At 40.0% G+C, this 24,219-nt stretch overlaps 2 protein-coding genes, 1 long non-coding RNA gene and 2 pseudogenes across 3 annotated transcripts in view; 4 read left to right on the top strand and 1 right to left on the bottom strand.

Annotated features, from left to right (window-relative positions):
- LOC146474597 (uncharacterized) overlaps positions 1 to 22,963 on the top strand; it is a 24,399-nt gene extending 1,436 nt beyond the window's left edge. The window contains exons 2-3 of the mRNA XM_085116358.1: positions 15,199 to 18,160; positions 19,998 to 22,963. Coding sequence (XP_084972484.1) covers positions 15,272 to 18,154 — 2,883 coding nt within the window. The 5' untranslated portion in view covers positions 15,199 to 15,271 and the 3' untranslated portion in view covers positions 18,155 to 18,160; positions 19,998 to 22,963. The remainder of the gene's footprint in view (positions 1 to 15,198; positions 18,161 to 19,997) is intronic.
- LOC146474595 (tetratricopeptide repeat protein 28-like) overlaps positions 1 to 24,219 on the top strand; it is a 64,117-nt gene that overhangs the window by 1,378 nt on the left and 38,520 nt on the right. The window lies entirely within an intron of this gene.
- LOC146474599 (uncharacterized) lies at positions 1,887 to 3,415 on the top strand (annotated as a pseudogene).
- On the top strand, positions 6,651 to 11,574 carry LOC146474598 (uncharacterized; annotated as a pseudogene).
- LOC146474594 (uncharacterized) overlaps positions 20,310 to 24,219 on the bottom strand; it is a 47,062-nt gene continuing 43,152 nt past the window's right edge. The window contains exon 2 of the long non-coding RNA XR_014866037.1: positions 20,310 to 20,459. This is a non-coding gene — a long non-coding RNA (uncharacterized LOC146474594). The remainder of the gene's footprint in view (positions 20,460 to 24,219) is intronic.

The following is a 24,219-nucleotide window of genomic DNA, read 5'->3' as shown; positions in this document are numbered from 1 at the left end:
AAACACTAACATACAGGGCAAAATTTTCTCAAAACTATCCAGGTACTTCGTAAAACAGAAGGCCCCGAGTTTAATATTGGCACTCACCCGCAAGCAAACACAAACAAACAATTCACCTGTTTCTTATTGTACAAAACAGACAAAACGAGAAAATTTGATTGTTATATACATGTAATTAAGAGAAAATAAAAGTTTAATTCATGAGCAAACTAACAACAATTAAACCAAACCTTAGGAATCAATAATTTTGTTTCACCTACGGAGTGAAGCTTTTTACCGCTTGAAAATCACACGATTACAGATCAATAAAAATATCAAACGGTGGGTCCAAAGAAGGAACTTGCAGAGTAATCCCTTCCACTGAATTAGACCTGCTCCTTCTTCCCATCAAAAGGGCACTGTTATTATTGTTCGGTTATCGTTCGTTGAAAGAAGCTGTAGCGAGGTGAAAGCACTTGGTCGCGGCCATGAATGATTTCAGTTTTTCAACCAAACAAATCCGATCAAGTTTATAGCTTTTGACACAAATAATCTCTTGCTGTTTCTTGTAAGAAACGAACGTTTACCTTTAGGAATTTCCTCTGTCGTCATACCACGCTTTAATAATGTAACGTACGGAAAGCAGTCCATTAGGTATCTTGGACCCACACTATGGCGCCGCCTAGCCCGGGGTACAAGAAGTGCAAGCACCCTGAGTCAGTTTAAGAAATTAGTAAAACAAATGGATCTCTCGAACTTAAATCAGTAAAGGAATGTGGACCTGACTGTTTTCTCTCCAGTTTGTAGAGACAAGGAGTATTTTTTAATAGAATAGTATTGGTTCTTTTTTTTTTTTTTTTTTTGATTCACCAAGTGTGGTTTGAGCCATTTAAGAACGGATTTGAGGGCTCATAACTCGACTGGGAAGTCTGTGTAAACAACATTTCTTTGAATGGGATCTTCAGGTTAAAGTGAAACCACAGAACCTTTATTATCCCTTTGAAAAACGCACTTACTTATCATAGTCACGTCAGTCTTTTGCGTCTAAAAACCAATTGTTTTCGTGACTAGATCCCCATTCACAACAATAAAACATGTTACATTAAACCAGGTTTAAAAAAATGAAAATTGGTAACAAAAGCTGAACCATTGGCTTTGACATAGGATTCAAGTAAACTTCACCTTATGCTTTCATTTGTGCTAAATCTGTAGTCGACAAAAATCCGAAAGCGGCTTTTATGAAGGAAACAATGTTGAACTGTGTTTAGCTAAACAGCTATTAAACGTGTTTAGGCCTTGGTGTGAATGTGGCATAGGATTTAGACTGATATTATTTTGATGTTGTTGTCATACCTTGTTCTTTACGGTGTTTTTCTTTGCATACCGCGTTGATAAAATTACCATATTCCTCAGGATAACAGATATCCTACAATGAAAATGCCATCTCGAATAAGTCTGCCTCTTTATGAGAACTTTTTACGCGGGATGCCCTGAAGGGGCATACCGTGTCTAAAAACGGGTCAATTTCTTTTTTTTTTTTTTCTTCCTCGTAGCTACAAATCGGTACATTAATTTATTCATTAAACTCACCCCTCTCCTACTCGGGGTGTATTGTTCTGATTGTCTTCAACAGAAGCAGCCCAATCAAAATCCATTCTTGTCGCTTACATCGCGAGGGAGGGGACCCACTCACCCCTACCTGTGTGACGTCAACGCATCATTTGATCTATTTATAAAAAAACAGATTAAATTTGGCGCCATATTGTTAACATGTTCTGGACTCAAGCGTGCCGTTTTCAAACGGAAATTTCACCATTTTGAAGCGGCAAATCGAAAGAATAACTTCTAAGAAGCATTCGACATTTAAAACGGTGGAAATTGGTAAATTCATGGCGAAGGAATCGTGCTTTGTTTGACAGTCTTAGACCACGACGCGAGACTGAAAAGAGGTCATTGAGAAGCTTACGTTATCGCAATGGAATTCCCGCAATTTTCCTTGAAACCCTGAGTGGCGTAACACAAGGGAAACAACGTAACGCGATCGTCGTGACTCAAACTATTCCATCAGCAAGGATAGTTTATTTTAATCAATCGGCGAAGCATACAGTTGGAATAAATGAATCAGCCCCAGCATCACGCGTAATGCCAGTATAGCAGGCATCTTGTTTGTAAATAATTCACCTTAAGACCTGCCAATATTTGGCGTTACTAAAGATACAAAACCATCTACCATGGATTGAAGGAAAGAGGGTAAGCGATCCCCACCAACCGTGAATCCCCACGGACATTCACTTCTGCTTTTTCATCTTACATTTTTTTTTTTTCAATTCGTGGAATTTGTTTCTTGAATCCCCATACTCCAATAGAGTGTTTTCACGTGACGTCAAAGCTTTTAAAATTTTCCCGCGAAAACTACCGCCAACATATTGGTGTCCCTTCAAGGCTCGTCTCTTCTGTAATTTACATTACAAAACATGTCTGTGGAGGACGATAAAGCTCCCCAATTGTCTGAATATGCAAATACTCGTGATCCTCTTGTTAAAGAAAAGGTACACGCAGAAAATAGCGTACATTGAAATCGATTCCTGTTTAATTTCCGGTAAAAATTACAATGGTGAATGTCTTCCTCCCATCGAGTCGATTGACCTCATTTCATATCTAGTCCTTGAGACCAGCTATTACACTAAAGAGCCTTCAAGAGTCTTCAAGCATATAACCACTTGCTCGCTGGATTTGAAAAGAGTGTTCACGGACTCAAAATTGCTGGTAATCAAGTTGTTTTGGGAAAGGCTCGCTACTCTCAAAAGATGAACGACCCAACTGTTCCTCTGTGGATCATCACAGAAGATGACGGAAGGAGTTTATGCGCACATTGCAGCGGTTGTATGGCTGGCCAAGGGGAAAGCTGCTCTCACATTGCTAGCGTGTTATTTTACGAGGAAAGCTAGCCTGCATCGATCAAGAATGCACTTGGATTCTGCCAACTTACAACAAAGACATACCATTTGCTGAAGTTCAAGACATCGACTTCATTTCTACCTTTTAAACTGAAGTAAAACTTGACAAAACAGTGGAAAACCTCGATGATAATACGTCATGTTTCGTCTTATAAAATTCGAAAACCATAGTGAAACGGAAAAAGGACATTCAAGCTCCAACTGAGGCAGAGTTGAACTACTTTCACGGAAAGCTGAACGCGTGTAAGAGTAAGCCGGTTGCAGTTAGCTTAATTTATCCGTGCTCTGAGTCCTTTGGTACAAAGAGCAGAACCATTTAAACTCTCCAAGATCTCTATAACGAGGAGTATTTAAACATGCAATACAATGAACTACTGGAGGCCTGGGCTAAAGTGAATATTGAAATAACGCCTGAACAAGCAAATGTCATTGAAGAGGATACTAGGAAACAATCAAGTTCCAATGCCTTTAGTAGATAGGAATTGGGGGTTGAGCGTACGGGAGGAGGGGAGGGTGAGTTAAACAATAGCCGGGGTGGATGAGTAAACAATAGCCTAGAGGATGACATCATCAAAAACGATGACATCATAAGCTAAAAATAGAGAAACCGGGAGGTTAGGGAGGTAGAACGTCACAATAACCCCCCCCCCCCGGGTTGACATCATCAAAAAGCGATGACATCATCTAAAAATAGTATAGTGACATCATTGGGGTGGAGGAGTATTTTGCTCTCATTATAAAACGATGATCTCATAGTTTAAAAATAGAATAGTCATAAAATAGTTATAAAACTTTCCCGCTATGAAGTAGGAAACACAAACTATAATGGCTTCCCAGCAGTTATTTACCATCAGTGAGTTTAAATCATTCGCTAAGCCTCGGTTGGTGGTTTGAAATTTTTTGCTCCACGGAAGATGAAAGCCCTTTGGCCTTTTGCAAGCCTACACTTGGGTAGTGTGAGGTCATTATTTTGCCTGGCGTTCCTTTGGTGAATTTTTGAACGGTGTTGAAGTCATTCTCAAAGATAACCGGGAGTTAGGTTGTTCATTCATTTGTATGCAGTAGTCTATTTTCATTGTCCGTAAGCGTATGAAAAAGCGATTACTGCCAAACACATTATTCACGAATTGTGAGTTTCAGTAATAATCATACATTTTCAGTGATTCTATTTTGGATGAATTTGATCGAGATTGTGATTTTGTTGGTTATAACAGATGAAATCATACATCAGACATCGGACGCGTGTTTCGATTCACGCACCGTTACTTAAGCTATTATGTTAATTAAGTTGAGCTTTGTCGAGGATTAAACAGTAAAAACAGTCTTTTGTTGTCTTTGTTGATGAATAAGAATATTACGGTTGATCGATTCCTGCCTGCTTAAATTAATTTGCATGTTATGTTTGGCGCGCACTGAAAAAAGTAAACACGGTTAGAATTTACTGAAAATTCTTTATTTAAATCGTTCAACAATTCAAGTACAAAGCAAAGTTCTTATGACAGCGTTAATCATCTTTATCCTCGTCATCGCTAGGGGGATAGAATCTCATTTTTGATGTCCTTTCATCCTTGTGTGTGATTGCGTCACAATTTAATTAAAATTCATCCTCTTGAGAAGCCTTATATGGATGATTTCTGTGAGTTCGCCGGGATCCTCTTGAGGGACGATCATCGTCATCCAGGTAGTTTTTAAACCGAATTCGAGGTGGTTTTTTTCTTTTCTGCGTAGGTGAGGGTACTGTGGGAGGGGGTGTTAAGATGGACGAGGGAAGTGACGCTTCCGCGGGCGTCGCTTGTGTTGCGATTGGTTCTTGGGCAGCGGTCGCCTGTATAACCGTGGGAGTTTGGACAGCGGCCGCCTGTACAGTCACTGGTTCTTGATCTGGCATATGATTGCTAGAAATTTGTCTCTGTTCTTCAGAGTAGGGTGGATTTGATTCTTTGAGTCTGGAATTCAACTGTTGTTTAAACGTCAAATACTTGTTTTGCAGCTGCATGTAATGCTTTGCTCTTTCGTCATCTCCAAGGTCTGATCGTGAGAGAAGACCATCCATTGAATCTTGTAATTTCTTCATTACTGGAACTACTGGGGGAGTCATTACGTTCTGTTGTTTGAGGTACTGTAGTAGTTCCTGCGAGATATTGTCCGGTACCGCTACGTTATCAAATCGTTCTTCGCTAGGTAGAACGTTCGTTCGCAATCTACAGTTGTCTTGAGTGGTGGTTTTAAGATCAACTAGAAGATAACCAAAGTGCCTCTGTACGGCCTGCTCATAGTGATTAATAAAGAAATCGGTGTGCCTGGGATACATTTGCTTAGCCAGGGTCAGCACTTGAAGTTTATCCCGGGGGTTCTTGAAAAGGACTAAGTAGTGACTGTTTAAGCTGATACTTCGACTGCCTTTTCCTTGATGAAATAAGTTCTGCACGATGTAAATTATGCTTAGGTTGCGATGATGGGATCCTCTTGTAAACAGGTTGACGATTCGCTTGTCTTCACCGGCATCAGCCATCTGATCATCGATCACCATTAAGTTGCGTTGGCGGATGTCAAAATAGGAGTCATGCTCTAGATTGGAAGGAATACCTCTGATAAATTCTATGTTTGGCATTGTTGCCATCAATTCTAGATAAGCGGGCTGCCACTGCGAATAACACCAAACAATCCTCTCTGGTGGTAGGTTGATTGCTCTTTGAGCCTGTTGCAACAAAGATTTTACCCAGACGGTCTTTCCTGATCCGGTCATCCCAGCAACCATACAAGTAAATGGATGCACAAATTGAAACCGCTGACACTTTTCTGGAGAAAACGGCATAGCTCTGAATGGAGTGAAACTCGAAGATTCACTGTGTTTGCGGCTCATGTGTCTTCGCATACTATCTTTCCTTGAAAAATTCTCTTGACAAACAGAACAGGTCCAACTCATGTCTACTCTGTGGAAACTTGACGAGAACTGAGAAAACGATAAATGTTTTCAGATTTATATAGGCTTTAACCACACCCAAAAGACTATTGTTTACGCCCTCTCGCCACCACCACCACCGACACCACCACCTACACCAACACCACCACCACCACCGACACCACCACCACCTACACCACCACCAACACCACCACCACCTACACCACCACTAACACCACCACCACCACCACCGACACCACCACCACCACCGCCCCCCACCTCCACCACCACGTTTCTATTGTTTTCCCTCCTCCTTATTTCTAGTGTTTTCCTTCTCCTCAAGTCTATTGCTTCCCCCACATCCTACACAATAAAAGGGGGAACTTACTTTCTTAAACTCATTCCATGATCATGTCTCGCGTTGTAAAGAACAACCGAGGTTTCCTTCAGCTCCTTTCTGATTGCCCTTCCAAGCAGCGTCAGTTTCTCTTGAGAACAGCTACTCCACAACAGTTGCGTGCGTTATTGTAAGTTATTTATAATGTACTTACAGAAAACATACCAGTGTCTGAAGAAGTTAGGGCCTTCTTGCGTTCGCATAAGGATGCTCTTCTAAATCTTGCTCAGCGAAATGTTCCTTACAAGACAAAGAAACGCGTCCTTGTGCAAGAGGGCAGTGGGTTTATACAAGAATTACTGACCCCTGCAATTAGTAGCTTGGGGTATCTTCTGTTATAAAAGAGACCGTGGATTCTGAATGTTGGTCATTTGTGTCTCTCTTTTTACGAGTGCTGGTCGATATGAAAAGAAAGATGGATTGGGATAAAGAGGAGGAAAGTGAAATGGAGGATTACTCAACCTCTGATGGGGAAAGTGACGAAGAAGAACCCCGGATAAAAGATGTCTTGAACAACCTTTCCAACGCCGTTTCCAGAAAGCACGCTTCTGAACTATTGCATAGTATGGCTACTTCTAAAAATATCTTGTTCTGGACACCTAGTGGACTGCTACTCCGAAACCAGCGCCCAATACCAGTAACAAACATCTCAGAGCTTGTCGAGTATGTGTTACTCCCTCATAACGAAGATGTCGCCAAACCGCGTGCGCTCAATACTTTCCTAGATGGGCTGGCAGAGCTCGGAGTGAATAAGCGACTGATCAAAAATAAAAAACTTCTAAGCGATTTGTTAGAAAAAGAAAGAGGATACCAGGATAAAGAGGACGAATCAGGTAATGAGGCTAATGATGAAAACTTGTTGGACAGCAGTGAAGAAGAGGAAACCAGTTCTAAAAATAGTCAATCCGAAGTATCTCATAACAGCGACCTGGAAAGTGATTGGGAAGAAGAGGCCGAGAATAGTAGCGACTCAGTTGAAAATTCAACGATAGTTCAGGCAAAAGTTCATGATCCTTGCCGACACTGCAACAGTTCACATGGATATGATACCGTAGTCATGAAATGTCCTAAGTGCTTTTGGGAAGATAACTGTAAAGTTTGCCCTATATGTGATCACAAGATTCCTCTTGAACGAAAGCACGCGAAAGAATCTCTCCGTCGATGTTATGATTGTGGCGCAATCACACACAAGGATGAAAGGACATCAAAAATGAGATTCTATCCCCCTAGCGATGAAGAGGATAAAGATGATTAACGCTGTCATAAGATATTTGCTTTGTACTTGAATTGTTGAACGATTTAAATAAAGAATTTTCAGTAAATTCTGACCGTGTTTACTTTTTTCAGTGCGCGCCAAACATAACATGCAAATTAATTTAAGCAGCCAGGAATTGATCAACCGTAATATTCTTATTCATAAACAAAGTCAACAAAAGACTGTTTTTACCGTTTAATCCCCGACAAAGCTCAACTTAATTAACATAATAGCTTTAGTAACGGTGCGTGAATCGAAACACGCGTCTGATGTCTGATTTCATCTCTTATAACCAACAAAATCACATAATCTCGATCAAATTCATCCAAAATAGTATCAAAATGTATGATTACTACTGAAACTCACAAATTCGTGAATAATGTGCTTGGCAGTAATCGCTTTTTTTACGTTTAAGGAGAATGAAAATAGTCTATACAAATGACTGAACAACCTAACTCCCGGTTATCTTTGAAAACGATTTCAACACCCTTCAAAAATTCACCAAAGGAACACCAGGCAAAATAATGACCTCACACTACCCAAGTGTAGGTTGCGAAAGGCCAAAGGGCTTTCACCTTCCGTGGAGCAAAAAATTTCAAACCACCAACCGAGGCTTAGCGAATGATTTAAACTCACTGATGGTAAATAACTGCTTGGAACCATCATATTTTGTGTTTCCTACTTCACAGCGGGAAAGTTCTATAACTATTTTATGACTATTCTATTTTTAAACTATGAGATCATCGTTTTATAATGAGAGCAAAATACTCCTCCACCCCAATGATGACACTATACTATTTTTAGGTGACGTCATCACTTTTTTACGATGTCAACCCGGGGGCTATTGTGACGTCCTACCTCCCTAACCTCCCGTTATACCATTGTTTTCGGATGACGTCACCCTCCTGGGCTATTGTGACGTCATACCTCCCTTACCTCCCGTACGCTCAACCCCCAATTCCTATCTACTGCCTTTTTCTTACAGCGATCTCATTCCCTTATTAAAACAATATGCTAGCCCCACATTTTCAGATTTAGCAATGCTGCTACAGAACTTGGCTTCAAGCATGAAAAATAAGCCCTTGATGCATATGAATTAGCAATGAAGGAGAGACATGTCAACTTCAATGTCAAGGAGTGTGGAATGTTTGTAAATCAGTAATATCCATGGCTGCATGCCACGCCTGATTTCCTCTTCCACTGTGACTGTTGTGGTGAGGGGTGTGGTGAGATTAAGTGTACTTACTGCTTAAAAATTAAGGACTTGGGTTTTCAAGAATACTTTGCTAAGCAAGGATCCTGTTTGAAAAAAAAAACACGACGATCAAGGAAGACCATCAATAATATTATCAACTCCAACAACAACTCTTTACAACTGGGAAAAAGTAAAATGACTTTTTTGTTTGTAGCATAAAGGAAAACATTGAGTTTGTGTGTCAAAGGGTTACCCCGAACCAAGATGACTGGGACACTGTACTTCCTAACCTGACCAATTGTTGGAGATTTTGTGTGTTGCGTGAACTTCTAGGGCGCTGTTACACACAGAAACGTTATATCACCCAAAAGGTGTTTGTTGCTGGGGCAGTATGTTTTTGCAAGAATGAAACAGGACAGGCTGTTGTTCATTGCTCTAATACGGCATGCCCTATTTCATCCTACCACTTGTCCTGTCTTAAACTCACAGGAGTGCCAAAGAAATGGATATGCCCTTTGTGCCGCAAAGGTTCACCACCACAAAAGGCATAAAGGCTTTCGACATAGATACAGCTATCTGTGTATGCAATCTGAAGGCTACACAAAGGGATAAGGGACCGTTCATTTTTTATGAGCAGGGGGGGGGGGCTGGTGGGATTTGGTTAATTGCCACTACGAAACTGTATGACCCCCCCCTAGCATGCAATTTTTTTCCACATGGCCCCCCCCCCCCCCAGCAGAACTATTTTTTTCTGATGACCCCCCCCCCCTCCCGCCCAACCAGAAACAAATCATACTCCTAACTTTAACAAAACGCTTATGTACTGTTTATATCAAAGATAAACGTAATTGTTACTGTGATTTCTTTACAGTACTATTAACAAGTAACCGTTCTCTACTTAGGTAAAGATTTCTCTTGTTTAAAAAAACGTTTTATAGATAGCAACACGTTTACGGCAACGACAAACCCTAAATTTCCATTTAGATTCTCAAAGAAACTATAAAAATTAATCAAGCAAATGGTTAACGTGAAATTACTCCCCTTCGAGTAGAAACAATTAATACACGTACAGATCTGACTAACAAAATACGGATCGAAGCATACCAATCAACTATTACGAGTCATATTAAACAGAAAAAAACAGCGGACGCACAGATATCAGTCGCGTAGGTAAGGGTTAGATAGGGGTGTTCGTTGAGCCCCAAATCTTGCTTACTAGGGGGGTCCGGGGGCATGCTAGCCCGGAAATTTTTGAAAATCTAGGTTCCCAGAAACCTCATTTCCTGCATTTTGAGACCCATTTTAGGCAAATCACAAATTTGTTTTACAGCAGCTTTTTGAGCTATATACATCATTCCTACGGCATAATTGTTTCAACTTAAACAAGAAAGTTCAATGTACATTCCGCGCCCTGTCGAGTTCTGATAGCTATTCGATCTACTGATAGTCATACACCAAGCTGGTAAACTGCATCATTCTCGGGTGTAGGCCTTCGAACAAATTGACTATCTCGTCAAAATTGACAGGCATATCATATTTGATATGCATTAGAACCAGGGCAGACATTCTACTCTCTCGCATGGTACACCCCATGTAATTGTTCAACCTCCTCATTAAGTGCTTTTTCTTCCGCCATTACTGATCTGTAAAGGGGGTTCGTTCGAACTCCTCGAACCCCCCCTCCTACGCGCCTGGATATTATAGTACTGCTATTAAAAATGACAGTTACAAGCTTTTCTGAAGATGGCTTACGGCTCAGATTTACCGTCAACTGAAGTCACCAACAACAGTTCTATTATTAAAACTAATCTGGATGTTCACACTAGGCATACTACTGAGTCTACTGATACTCCTGGGTTCAAATAATTTACTAATCAACAGTCTTTATAAAAGTGAGTACTATTAAAAAGAACATTAAACAATCTATTGATATAGTTCAGAGTACAACCACTTTGTAGAAAACTACTCCCCCAAGGAAGATTCAATAGTGAGACTGATACGTTTTTATATTAATTTGAACTTGTACAAACATAGGTGTCTACCTCAGTTTATATTCATTATTGCTTTTCCAACAGATATGCTTCATTTCCTCAGTTGTTGTTAATATAAAATGCAGATTTCGACCTCAGTATGTAAAACAAATTAAAAGTGGTTAGGAAAATCGCATTAAATAAAATTGAAATAATATTCAATTTCTTCATCTGTTTCTGTGTTGAGCCACTTTCAATTTCCCCTACTAGCCAATTATTTCTGGTGACCCCCCCCCCCCCCTCTTTCACTCATTTTTTTTTTGGTAGCCCCCCCCTTTAGTGCCATTTTTTTTCTCGTGGCCCCCCCCTAAATCCCACCAGCCCCCCCATGCTCATAAAAAATGAACGGTCCCTAAGCTGATAGAATATCACTACAACCCTTGTATAAATGGAACGTTTTTCCACTTGTTATGCATGAATTACAAGCGCAAACCCAATAATGCCAAGGCAACTTGGATTTGTCCAGATTGCATCGCAGTAAACCTTCATGACTCTAAGGCTAAGGTCAAAGTGACAAATGTTAACAATGTTCATGCATCTAGCATTGTCAGCACACCTAAAAGGGAAATTTACTTTAATAACTATAACTATCAATTGATTTTGTCGCCTAATGGATGGCTGAACGATGATATTTTTCTTGAAGAGTTAAGAGGCTGTCTGCGTTAGAACGGATAAGGCACATTTCGGCTTTTCACCGATTTCGCTGATTTTTTCTATGAACATCAATCATTATATCCCATAAACAAATATCTCATTTTCTGAGCTCAATTTTCCATGCAGGGAACAACTGGATGGAATAGCAGACATGTTTGAGCAATGCCGACCTTTCGGTATGTGCGCGATGCTGGAAGGGTTTTGACAAAATATTCAAAGACTGAAATGAACAACGCAGTCTTCATACGTTGATAAATAAACACTGCGTCACAAAACGTAAAGAAACCAGTTCACATACTATAAGAGTTAGAAAGAAACGTTTTCCCCACCTAATTCTTTGTCTTGGAGAGAATTTTAACTACTGATTTTATTCATACGTACAAGAAAGGCAACGCTTTAAATTGAGCGTAGAATGAATATTGAATATATACCTTGACACGCAACGCTTGACACGCAGTCACGCAAAACAAACACTGCTATATATATAGCACATCGTGGAAGAGAAAAATAGCTCAAGAAGTTTCATTTAAAATACCAATAAAAGGATAGATCTTCTCTAAAATATGGTTTAATGGTCAGAAATATTTACCCGGTGATGATTATTGTTTTTCTAAAAGAGTTCGGTTCAGAATGTGTCTATCGGTCTGACGGCTTTATGCTTAGTTTCGATTGAAATCCGTGCATATTAGGGAGATCACGGAGCTCTGTACTGCACGCAGCGTAAAGTGCCCACCAATTTTATTCCATACATTAGTAACTTGGTATTAGTGCTTTTGAGTTTAAATAGACTTGACCCTAACTCAGGTCCCAGTTTTGTGAAAATAGGCTTCAACTACATGAAGTATTTTGAAAAAATTGTAACTCATTCAAAATTACACAGAAAACAAAAGTTAAACACTTAAATTGTTATTGACAAATGGAACTTCAATGTGTAAAATATTCAAGCTGTTTGAGCAAGGAATGACGTTTTGGCAGCACCGGCAATGTATAGATAAATTGTAGAGTTCCCAAATGTAAATTGGGTGTTTTTGAGGTCATCTTGTAAATCGTCTCGCCAACGACGAAAAAAATCGTATTGAGCTCAGCAAATGTGATATTTGTTTATGGGATATAATGATTGATGTTCATAGGAAAAATCAGCGAAATCGGTGAAAAGCCGAAATTTGCCTTATCCGTTCTAACACAGATAGCCTCTGAATAACCCTTTTTTGCAGATTCTCCATACACGGAGGTACCACTGGGTATGCATTAGTTCAGTGGGAAGTAGTAACGGCATTGTTAATTTGTATGACAGCTTATATCACAATGTCATGACAAAGGAAGTAGAGGAGCAAGCTATTAACCTGGTTGGAACTGATAATACACGTTGTTCAAATCCAGCAAGATAAAACTGGTTCTGACTGCGGTGTATTTGCTGCTGCATTTGCTACATCTTTGGTCTATGGTGTTCCACCTCAGTTGTTGCAAATTGATGTCCCAAAACTGGGAAGCCACCTTTGTGCATGTTTAAAGCAGGGAAAATGGAAATGTTCCCCTTGCTTTGATTTTAGAAAATTTGGCAGTATGTAAATATTATAGACCACTTCAGACTCATTTCACACTATTTTCTACTTTTATTTTCCCAAAACTGAAAAATAATTTGGATTTCTCTCTCCAAAGCCTGATATGATGTATTTCAAAATCAAAGCTTTGGTAACTTCCTTAAGCAATAGAGCACCTTACACAATCACCCTGTGGCTTAACCAAAGTTTAAACCATGTATTTCTTAATTATGCCAAGTGAAATGAACATTTTCACCTTAAATCAAAACAAACGGACAAGAGGAGACTCCAGGGGAACTTAGAAATTATTGTGGGTCCTCTATGCTTAGTGTACTGAGCTGGTCAAATTGCTGTGTTTTGAACATTTCAGCTGCTGTTGTTAGGGCTATTAAAGATAACATGTTCCAATGGAAATTTATCATTGTAAAAATCAATGACTGAAAAGTGTTTGTAAGATGTCGTAGTACTGGCATTTTTCTTGCATTATTACTTTCAATCACGTAGCATTCTTGGACATTCACAGGGATATATTTTCTCTATGCCACAAGATAACAATTAAATGGGTGTCTGGTAAAAAGCCCCAGGTGACTTCTGATAGACTGCTAGACATATTCCCTTGTGTTGGCTTTGTAACGAAAAGAGAATATGGCAGGGGATCCTGATTCTCTTAGGCATTTTTTCCATGCACCCCTTCAATTTAAAACTGCAAGCTTAGCTTCCAGACAGTTTTGGTGCAACATAGATGCTAATGGAGGCTAATGGTACAAAAAACACATGACTGTCACAGAGGAAACTGAGCCTTCATATACCAATTTTACAGGTTTTCCACATGATGATAAGTAGTTACAAGTGCATATAACACAATAAAAATTTGTTGAAACAAAGCCCAGGCTAAACATTGAAACAATAAAGTATAATAATACTGACTTTTTGTTTCAGTCATATGGTAGTAAAGATGGGCAAAGATTCATGACAGCACAATATCGGCACAATATCCCCTCGCTTTGGCCATGATATTAAGAATGACAGGCGCACATCTCATGCTTCCATCCACGTATTAAAGACACGCGACACAGTCGTTAGGAAGATTTCAAACCTGTACGCCAGGTCTGGATTTGGCATATTCAGTCTCAGTTTAATTAACACCATTACAAATTCCTAGAAAGGGGAAAGTGTTTTGTCTTCCTGGTCACATAAGGGGAAACAAAGTGGAATGTTGTTATAAGTAAATCAAAGTCAGGTAATCCTGTGTAAAATCTAGTTTTATCATAACAATCTTTTAAGTATTCTTTCGTAAACGGCTGTATTTTTGTTGCAGATAGCAAGTATTGAAATTCTGTTGTTTAGGTCGCCGCATCGACAGTTTCCTTAGTCATTTCAGACACAAAGATCTGCCTTTCTCCTTTAACAGGAATTGTCTTTTTGTTGGTATCTTCAACTTTTTCGCCTGCAAAATCCATCTCCATCTCCATCTCACCAATCTCTAAATCCTCGCCGCTGCCATCATGTAACTGGCCACTTTCCTGTATTGAACATGTATCTTCGATCTCTTAAAAGATGCTTTCTACAGTCTCCCCTGGCTCATTCAACTTCTTGACCTTTTCTGATATTTCTTGTTGCTTTCTTCCGTCGCTCAGCTCTGTCAGCATCAAGTTGAGGATCAACTTGCCGCAGTTTCTTTGTGTGTCCGAGATGTAATGTCAGGACCCAGTCAACATCAAATTGATCCCAGCGTTTGGCAGCGTGGCCAGACACAAAATGCCTATAATAAACCTATCACTTTCAAGCTTATCTTCTGTTAGGTCATCGTGACTAATGGTAGAAGGCCACACTCGCCTTCTTCTGGTCGTTAACTCCTCAGTCATCTCACCTTCGTTCTTTTCGATTTTCGAAACGTGACTAAATCTCACAGGATCCTTTTTCTTTAAACTTTTTCCAGTCTTGTTACCATAGCCAACAATAATGATGCACAGAACCATAAAAATATCAAACAATATCGGTTGATCTTTTGATACATAAAGCGATAAATACAAAAAAAGCCAGCTGACGCTTTCTTTCGTGGGACACCAATATGGCGGATGGTAAGTTTGCTAGGAAAGTCACGTGAATGAAAACACTCTATAACGGTTCCCCATGCAAATTCTCTATAATTCACGGCTCTCCCATCACACTTAAAAATCTAAAGTTACAACCTACATTGCTTGAGACATCCTTTAACAGATTGTCATAATGGATGTGTTCAATGCATATTTCTTCATTCAGTTATCAACTAATGGTTTTCTTGACAGATCTATACATTTCCTTTAAACGAGGTCTCTACTTGACAAAAGGACAGCACAGCACCGGAAATAAATCGTCGAAATGGCCAAAAAAAAGGACAACGTTTTAGAGAAACTGCAGATGGTTCTGCGCCTTGCCAAGGAAGCGAGTGACCGTTTAAAAGACGGACGTCCCTATTGTTCTCTCGGCAATGCTTATCAATCACTTGGTGACTTCCACCAAGCCATAGAGTACCATCAGAAAGATTTGCAGATTTCCAAGGAAGTGGGTGACCGGGCGGGAGAAGGACGTGCCTATGGCAATCTCGGCAATGCTTATCAATCACTTGGTGACTTCCACCAAGCCATAGAGTACCATCAGAAAGATTTGCAGATTTCCAAGGAAGTGGGTGACCGGGCAGGAGAAGGACGTGCCTATGGCAATCTCGGCAATGCTTATGATTCACTTGGTGACTTTCAACAAGCCATAGAGTACCATCAGAAACGTTTGCAGATTTCCAAGGAAGTGGGTGACCGGGCAGGAGAAGGACGTGCCTATGGCAATCTCGGCAATGCTTATCAATCACTTGGTGATTTTCAACAAGCCATAGAGTACCATAAGAAACGTTTGCAGATTTCCAAGGAAGTGGGTGACCGGGCAGGAGAAGGACGTGCCTATTGCAATCTCGGCAATGCTTATGATTCACTTTGTGACTTCCACCAAGCCATAGAGTACCATCAGAAAGATTTGCAGATTTCCAAGGAAGTGGGTGACCGGGCAGGAGAAAGAGGTGCCTATTGCAATCTCGGCAATGCTTATCAATCAGTTGGTGACTTCCAACAAGCCATGGAGTACCATCAGAAAGATTTGCAGATTTCCAAGGAAGTGGGTGACCGGGCAGGAGAAGGACGTGCCTATGGCAATCTCGGCAATGCTTATCAATCATTTGGTGACTTCCAACAAGCCATGGAGTACCATCAGAAACATTTGCAGATTTCCAAGGAAGTGGGTGACCGGGCAGGAGAAGGACGTGCCTATGGCAATCTCGGCAATGCTTATCAATCACTTGGTGACTTCCAACAAGCCATAGAGTACCATCAGAAACGTTTGCAGATTTCCAAGGAAGTGGGTGACCGGGCAGGAGAAGGACGTGCCTATGGCAATCTCGGCAATGCTTATGATTCACTTGGTGACTTCCAACAAGCCATGGAGTACCACCAGAAACGTTTGCAGATTTCCAAGGAAGTGGGTGACCGGGCAGGAGAAGGACGTGCCTATAGCAGTCTCGGCAATGCTTATGATTCACTTGGTGACTTCCAACAAGCCATAGAGTACCATCAGAAACATTTGCAGATTTCTAAGGAAGTGGGTGACCGGGCAGGAGAAGGAAGTGCCTATTGCAATCTTGGCAATGCTTATCGATCACTTAGTGACTTCCAACAAGCCATAGAGTACCATCAGAAAGATTTGGACATTTCCAAGGAAGTGGGCGATAAAAATGGAGAGGCAGTTTCACATTATTCTTTGGGTCTGAATTTCCAGTTTTTGGGCTGTTTAAGTGAGGCTGTAGATAGTTACCAGTCGAGCGTGAAACTTTTTGATACTGTAAGGGCTCTTATTCAGTCTGAAGATTCATGGAAAAGAAGCTTCCGCGAGTTGTATCAGAAGGTTTACACTGCACTGTGGAGAGGTTTATTAAAAATGGGAAAGAATGATGAGGCTCTGTTTGCTGCTGAGCAAGGACGAGCACAAGCTTTGTGTGATATATTAACTATGCAATATGGCTTAACGGCACTGCCGCCACCATCACATGACGCTAAAGAATCAATCTCCCACATCTCACGAGAGTTATCTACACAAACAGCTTTTCTGGCAATTGACGAAAGCAATAGCAATATGTGGGTCCTTGGAAGAGGAAATAACGTTGTATTTAGACAAAGGGAAATAGAGGGTGGACGTGCACTCGACGATCCCGTCTGCGTTTTACTGGAAACGGCTTTCAAAAAGATTGGAGCTGGTGTTGGTGTTCGATGTGAGAATCGCACAATGGATGAGCTAACTGGTGCCCCTCCATCCACCAGAGAAGGAGAAACAACAGCAAGGGAATCATCACCCTGCACCAACAACGCTTTACAGCCATTGCATGATGTTATTATTAGTCCTATTGCAGATTTACTTCATGGTGAAGAGTTGGTTATCGTCCCTGATGGTCCGTTGTGCTTGGCACCGTGGGCCGCACTAAGTGAATGTTACAGGATTCGCACTGTCCCATCACTCACGAGTTTGAAGCTGATCACAAGTTTGCCTGAGGACTACCACAGTAAGTCTGGCGCGCTATTAGTGGGAGATCCATGTGTAAAAGGAGTTCTAGTGGAAGATGCGAAAAAACGCCGAAGGCCGTTATCACAGTTGCCATACGCCAAACAAGAAGTAGAAATGATTGGAGAAATCCTTAAGACTTCACCCCTTACCGGAAAAGAGGCAACCAAAGCGGAAGTGTTAACACGAATGACGTCAGTTGGTTTGGTTCACATTGCTGCCCATGGGCGAAAGGAAACTGGCGAAATTGCCTTGGCACCAAACCCTGGCTGGACGTCCAAATTTCCTGAGGAAAAAGATTTCATGCTGAAAATGTCAGATGTACAAGCAGTTCGCCTCCGAGCTAGCCTTGTGGTACTAAGTTGCTGTCATAGTGGTCGCGGAGAAATCTTAAAGTCTGAAGGTGTGGTCGGCTTGGCACGGGCCTTCTTGTGTGCTGGGGCTCGTTCTGTCTTGGTGTCACTCTGGGCAATTGATGACGAGGCTACCATGGAGTTCATGAAGGGTTTCTATAAATACCTGAGGGAAGGTAAAAGCTCCAGTGTAGCTCTGCACCAGGCTATGAAATTGCTGCGAGACTCAGAAAAGTTCTCTGCGATGAAACACTGGGCTCCATTTGTACTGATTGGGGATAGCGTCAAGCTTCAATTTGATAGCAAGAAATAAAAAGAGGTAAGTAAAAAAGTTTGACTGATTGAAACTTCAATATTTATCTCTTGGTTGTGCAGCACGACTTCTGGTGAACACTTTGCGCCACGTCAGGCCATTTTAAGGGATCTGCAAACGAAAATTAGTATCTTTAACTGAACCTGAGTTGCGTCCTAGTTTTTAGCTGTATTTTAATGTATTTTTTAACCTTTATTTTAGAGGACCCTCCTGAAAAGTACCGTCAGGTGATTGGAGGCCAACTATTTAAATATTGTTTTTATTATTATTATTATTATTATTATTATTATAATTATTATTATTATTATTATTATTATTATTATTATTATTATTATTATTATTATTACTGGTGCCTTTTAGAGAGGCATTCAGTTCTACATCACAAACGCACTTTAGACTTAAAAGCGGTTCAATGGTTTTGTTCGTCACTCAAACAAAATGATAAAAATGCTGATAATTCACGCAATCTATGAACAAGAACTCTCATTTGGGAACGCAAGGTCGGGTCACAACTGAAGCCAATCTAAAACAGCCAGAACAGAAAGAACCGTGCTTCATTTACGTTTTTCTGGGGCTGGTGCTGGAATCCACCGGTAAGCAAATTAATTTCATTGCTGCCAAAATGCAGACGACCTAGAAATCTCAGCAACAGCGTTTGAGATCGATGCCAAAGAAATAAGGAAATTCAAAATGGTCATTTAAAATTTCGCGTGGTTTGGTTGATGCCTGACATCGTTTTTCCCAGAAGAGAAACGTCGCTTAAACTTCGGTGTCTTCCATGGACAGTTTGGAATAATTGTCATGAAAAGGTTGATGGAACACGTTTTTGATCGGGATAAAGTATGAAAATGTGACGCGTTTAAGGCTCGAAGTCCTAAAACTGTTTGCTTTGCAAGGATTCCGAGCGCCGCAAGATTTAAAACAACTATTAGGGTAGGCTAGGAATTATCGATTGAAGTCTATTACTAAGACCGTTTTTTGACCAAAAGGTTTATTTGCAGGGAGATCAATGATGAAATATCAACTGAAAATTGTCGGTAAATTGCAAAAACAATCGGTTGTTTGCACTCTATCTGGAAAATAAGTACCTAAAAATGTATGCGACCTGTTTGCATGGTTTGCTAAATGAATAAGGCAATGATATTTTTAATATTAGCTGTCAGTTGCTGCACTAAGACCTTTTCCCCCAAGTAAAAACAGGTTTCCACAGGAAGTTTACCCTCGAAAACTTTACCAAAGATTTCCATATACCTTGGTACATTCGGTTTCACAGGGTTCAAAGGGTTTCGCAAATGTTTATTTTCCACTTTATGATTTTCCCACTGAATTACTGAACAAACATCGACCATAGAGGAGCTACGTTTGTGTGTCGTTTGTCTCTCTCGTACCCGACAATTTTCTAGCTAAAACGATTAAGGAGGCGAGAAATCTGTTTTGATTTGATCCCTAATTCTTAGGCTGTCTTACGTCAAAATGCAAAATCAGGCTCGAGATAGCGCGTGGGTTTTGTCGATGCAACAACATTGGATTCAGGAACCTCTTTACTACCAAGCGCCTGACCAATGATGAAAAAAATCTTCCAAATTATGAGAAAGACGTTTCAATTTATTCGTCTAATTATTGTCACGGTGTCAAACGTTATTTTCCCGCCTCTGTTTGCTCAAACAGGTATCCGTTTTACGACGACTCGCTTTTTTCACCTTTTTATTTGCCCAAGTTGATTATATGGCAGAATTTAACCCAAAGTGAAATGTTACAGAACATGTCCTTAAGTAGCTATTCACCACTTGTTTAAAATTCGTTTCGTAATAGATTACCTCACAGGGTTTTCTCTTTTCTGCAGGGCGTGTAGCATCAACTTGATCAAGACATGACCCATCAACGAGTAGTAAACAAACCATAACTCTGAATTATTTTCACATCCTCGACAGGAAGTATTTCCTTTTAAGCAAGTATTATATAATCTAATTTTTTTGCTTTTTTTAATCCTTATTTTCCTAGAGAACATAACTCAAAACATCAAAAGGAAAACCAAATTTCATTTGTAAACTAAGCCGTCCCCTTTTATCGTGGAGCTTCTTGTTTGTAATGATTATACAGATTTTTTCCGGTATCTCTCAGCCCTTAAAAAGGTTAAACAGATTTAAAATTTAGAAATTTTTGTCTCTAATTTTCCTTTTTTTTTTTTATAATGAGATCTAGTAATGTCCTACCGTAGATCGTATCAAGGCTTAAGGAGCCAAGTTTTCTTCGTTAGCTGAGATTAAGTAAATGGTTTTTTAAAAAAAAACGTGCCCGTCAATACCTACCCTGATTTTCAGACGGTCCAGGTCGCTCGCGGCCACAAACTCCCTCCCCTCGTCCCCTACAGCAGCAACTGTCAAGAGATATTTTGAAAACAAAAAATTGAGTATACGACGACACAGCTCCTTTATTTTTTAGCGAAATAAAGCATTAGAATTCGTTTACACTGCAAATAATCCTTTAAACAGTAAATGCTACGACAATCCAAGGAAGCGAAGGAAGAGAGTGTGCGGCCAAAAGCGACCTGGACCGTCTGAGAATCAGGCTAGGCAATACTTAGAAAGCGTTTATAGGCCAAACTGATTTGAAGGACTGACCCTATTAGCTAAAGGGATTTTTAATCAGCCAATGTTTCAACTACTACATCTAGTTTTTTTGGGCCAGGGCTACAATAAGACGAAATAATGGCTGTAATTTTGAACGTGAATATAGGTTGTGAATGGTTAACTAGCATATACTAGCTAAGTGTTTATAAAGTATTTACAAAAGCTTATCAGATAGTATTCATGGACTGTATACCGAAGGTTAATGTTTATTGCGTCGGTTGAAACCGCCTGTGATAAATATTTACCCCTCTCTATGAGGAAAGCCTTCCTCACTTTTTGTCGGATACATTGTTGCTTAGTTGGTTTATTTACACGTAAAGTGAAGTCTGGCGCGTGACTCTCTACAACGTGAGATCCTGGAGCACAAAGTATCATATCAGTGTATTTGAGCGTTTTGTGTTCATTTGGATTCAAAAGGTTCGTTTTGAAGCCTTTAAAATATTGTGCACTCATCACGCATGTTTCAAAATGAGAAATCACGTGGGATTACAACTAACCATCGAAAATACATATCATTTAACTTTACCGATTTCCATATCTCAAAATCACCTCAAGAGAATATCGTTAGATTTTTATTCGTTCAAAGCTAGCTGTTGTAGTCAAAAGAATTTCCTATATAATTTATATATCTTGTAGAGATCTATATACATCTTGTAACAACGGAACAGTGTCTCGGGTGTTACTCACAAACATTAAAATAAATTGACTAAAAGTCCAAATTTGTCCCAGAAGTTCAGAAATGGAAGAAGCCCCGAGTACAAAGGACGTAAGCTACGTGAAATTACAGCATCCTCACCTGATAATTATTATTATAACAACAGCAACTGTCAACATCGACTTTTGAAAACAAAAATTGAGTATACCACGACACTGTTCCTTTATTTTTAGCGAAATTAAGCATTTGAATTCGTGAACACCGCAAATAATCCTTAAAACACTAAATGCTACGACAATCAAAGAGTACGGTCGCCTTCCAAGTTAGTCGTCGCGTATAAAACAAAAATGGAGAAAACAAAACAGAAAAAAGATGACATCAAAGGACAATCTGATATCAGTTTAAATCTGGAAAGTCAAGATTCACAGATGTATTGGATGATGAATAAAGGTGCGTGTTCTTTACAAAAAACCTGGAACTGTGTTCTGGGAAAAACCAGAAACTGTGAAAGCTTGGAGGCAAGTGTTATATTCCTGGTCAGCTTTACACAAACATTGAGACGCGAGATTCAAGACATGTGTTGATTCTGCAAGCTAGTACATCACAGAAAAAAACTCTCTGAACTGGAGTTTGCTGGAAATATTACAAGACTGAGAAATTTCACAAGGCTGACCTCTGCAAACTAAGTACTCAGTAGATTAATTAAAAATATAATGCTCTAAAGTTAAGTTGTAGTTAGGTTAATTCAGATTTATTTACATGTACAGGGCATTTACCATTTGTCTAGTCTAGTTTGGCCGGACCGGGCATTTCGCATGTATTGCGGTTACACTAGCAACTTTTACTTCAGCCGAACGGTGGTGTCGTTGATTCTTTTACAGCCATTTTCAACGTTACGTGCACGTGCCATCTTTCGACATGCCATGTAACCAGGCCTAAGTTTTAAATGTAAACACAACTGATTTTTTTATACAGTTGAACTCGACTGTGGTGGACTGACGTGGGAAAATGTCAAGAAGTCAATCCTAGGTCAATAAACTGACGGTTTTGAAATTGAGTGCCTTGCAAACAAAACAGTCGAATTCTACCGGAAGTTACGGAATAGAGCCGATCAAAAGCAGTCAAATATTTTGAAGAGAGCCGTGCAAATTTAACAGGTTAACACATTTATCAGCCATTTTAGGTCAGTAGTTGTAGTTAATTTGTCGTTTCTTTTGCCAATTGGGTTTAAAATTTTCCGGCTTGATAGTTAAACGGTCTTTCAGCTGTTTATCTAGCATGTCGTAAGATAGTCGATAATCTCTGCTATGCACTTAACTCTGAAAGTGGCTATAATTCATATGGTAAGAACAGTTACTAGGTCACGGCTATTACCGGCGTTTTACTTTACATGCTTGGCAAAGCAAGACGCGACAAATGGTGGACACCATTAGCTGAGTTCAATGCAACTAGGTGGCCGTACATGTAGCAATAGTTATTGGCGAAGATTGACAGCAAGTAATTAAATATTAACGTTTGTGACAACTTCTCTGTATACTTGCTAACTAACGTTTCACCCCCCCCCCCCCCCTAAAACATTACAAAGTCCCTGTGTCACAGTACGGGTTGTAATCTTCAGAAATCTTGCAAACAAGGACTTCAAATTTCAAATACTATATTAAAGAAATAAAAAACGCGCCGAGTGCATTGTTGAGTTATATAAGCACTTGCGAATTTTTAAGAACACTCGAGAAGTGCAGAGAGGCACTCGCCTACGGCTCGTGCCTCTCTGCACTTCTCGAGTGTTCTTAAAAATTCCCAAGTGCTTATATAACTCAACAATGCACGAGGAACAAGTTTTTTTATTTCTTTTATAAAATATAAACAATCGCAACTCCTCAGACAAGTGCGAATTTTAATGAATCAACATCAAGTTTCTCCTTACGCGAGATAACGCGTAATTTAATAGCGCGCGCTCTTGCCGATCACGACACGATCACGACAGGGCACGCGACAGCGCGCGCAATCAAGTAAAAAGTCAAACTGTTTTAGCTTTTCGTCACGTCGTAAGTAAGTTCAAGAAGTTAACTACAAGTCAAGTTTCAGTTTTAAGGTGTTGAGAGACAAGTTCAAGTTAATTAAAAGTCTGGAAACATCAGTACAAGAGACTGTTCTTTGCGAATCGCTGGAGTGACAGCGCATTCTGTCTCTGAATTTCTCAGAATTTTCACAAGCAAAAAATCTGACGTGTGCTCCGTGCATATGTACAATTATAATGCACGCACCATACGTATGCTTCGTGCATTGTGGAGTTACACAGAACTCAGTTTGACCAATCACAGTGCTCGCTTGACCCTGGCTATTTTATAAATATATATATATTCCCTTTTTCTTTGGTAATCACAGCATATGTGCTATAAAAAGGCGATTTTCAAACACCAACAAGGAGCATTGCGGCGAGTGGTGAACCAAAACCCGATGTGTTAGGCTTCTTTTTAGGCTAGGGGAAAAGAAACAGTTCTCGTTATATACCCCCATGCACGCTAAAAATTCGAGATCGAACTTTCACCACTGTCGAGTTCTACATGGCAACAACGGGGCTCCACTTTTTATGCTGCTACTTATCGTCATCTCCTTTTATAGCTCACCAGTTAATTTTCTCCGAGTCTGATTGGTTTAAAATTGTCACGTGACGAGATAGTGCTCTTGCGCGATTGGGAAATACCCTTGATGGATTGAACTCTTCACAGGAAAAAATGTTTTTGCGTTTTACATGTGTAGATTCTATTCCACGACTGTAA

This window comes from Pavona decussata, unplaced genomic scaffold, assembly GCF_977016875.1.
Source record: "Pavona decussata unplaced genomic scaffold, jaPavDecu1.1 SCAFFOLD_87, whole genome shotgun sequence".
NCBI lineage: Eukaryota > Metazoa > Cnidaria > Anthozoa > Scleractinia > Agariciidae > Pavona > Pavona decussata.
The sequence above is the reverse complement of the archived record's forward strand: the minus strand, read 5'-3'. Positions and strand labels throughout refer to the sequence as shown.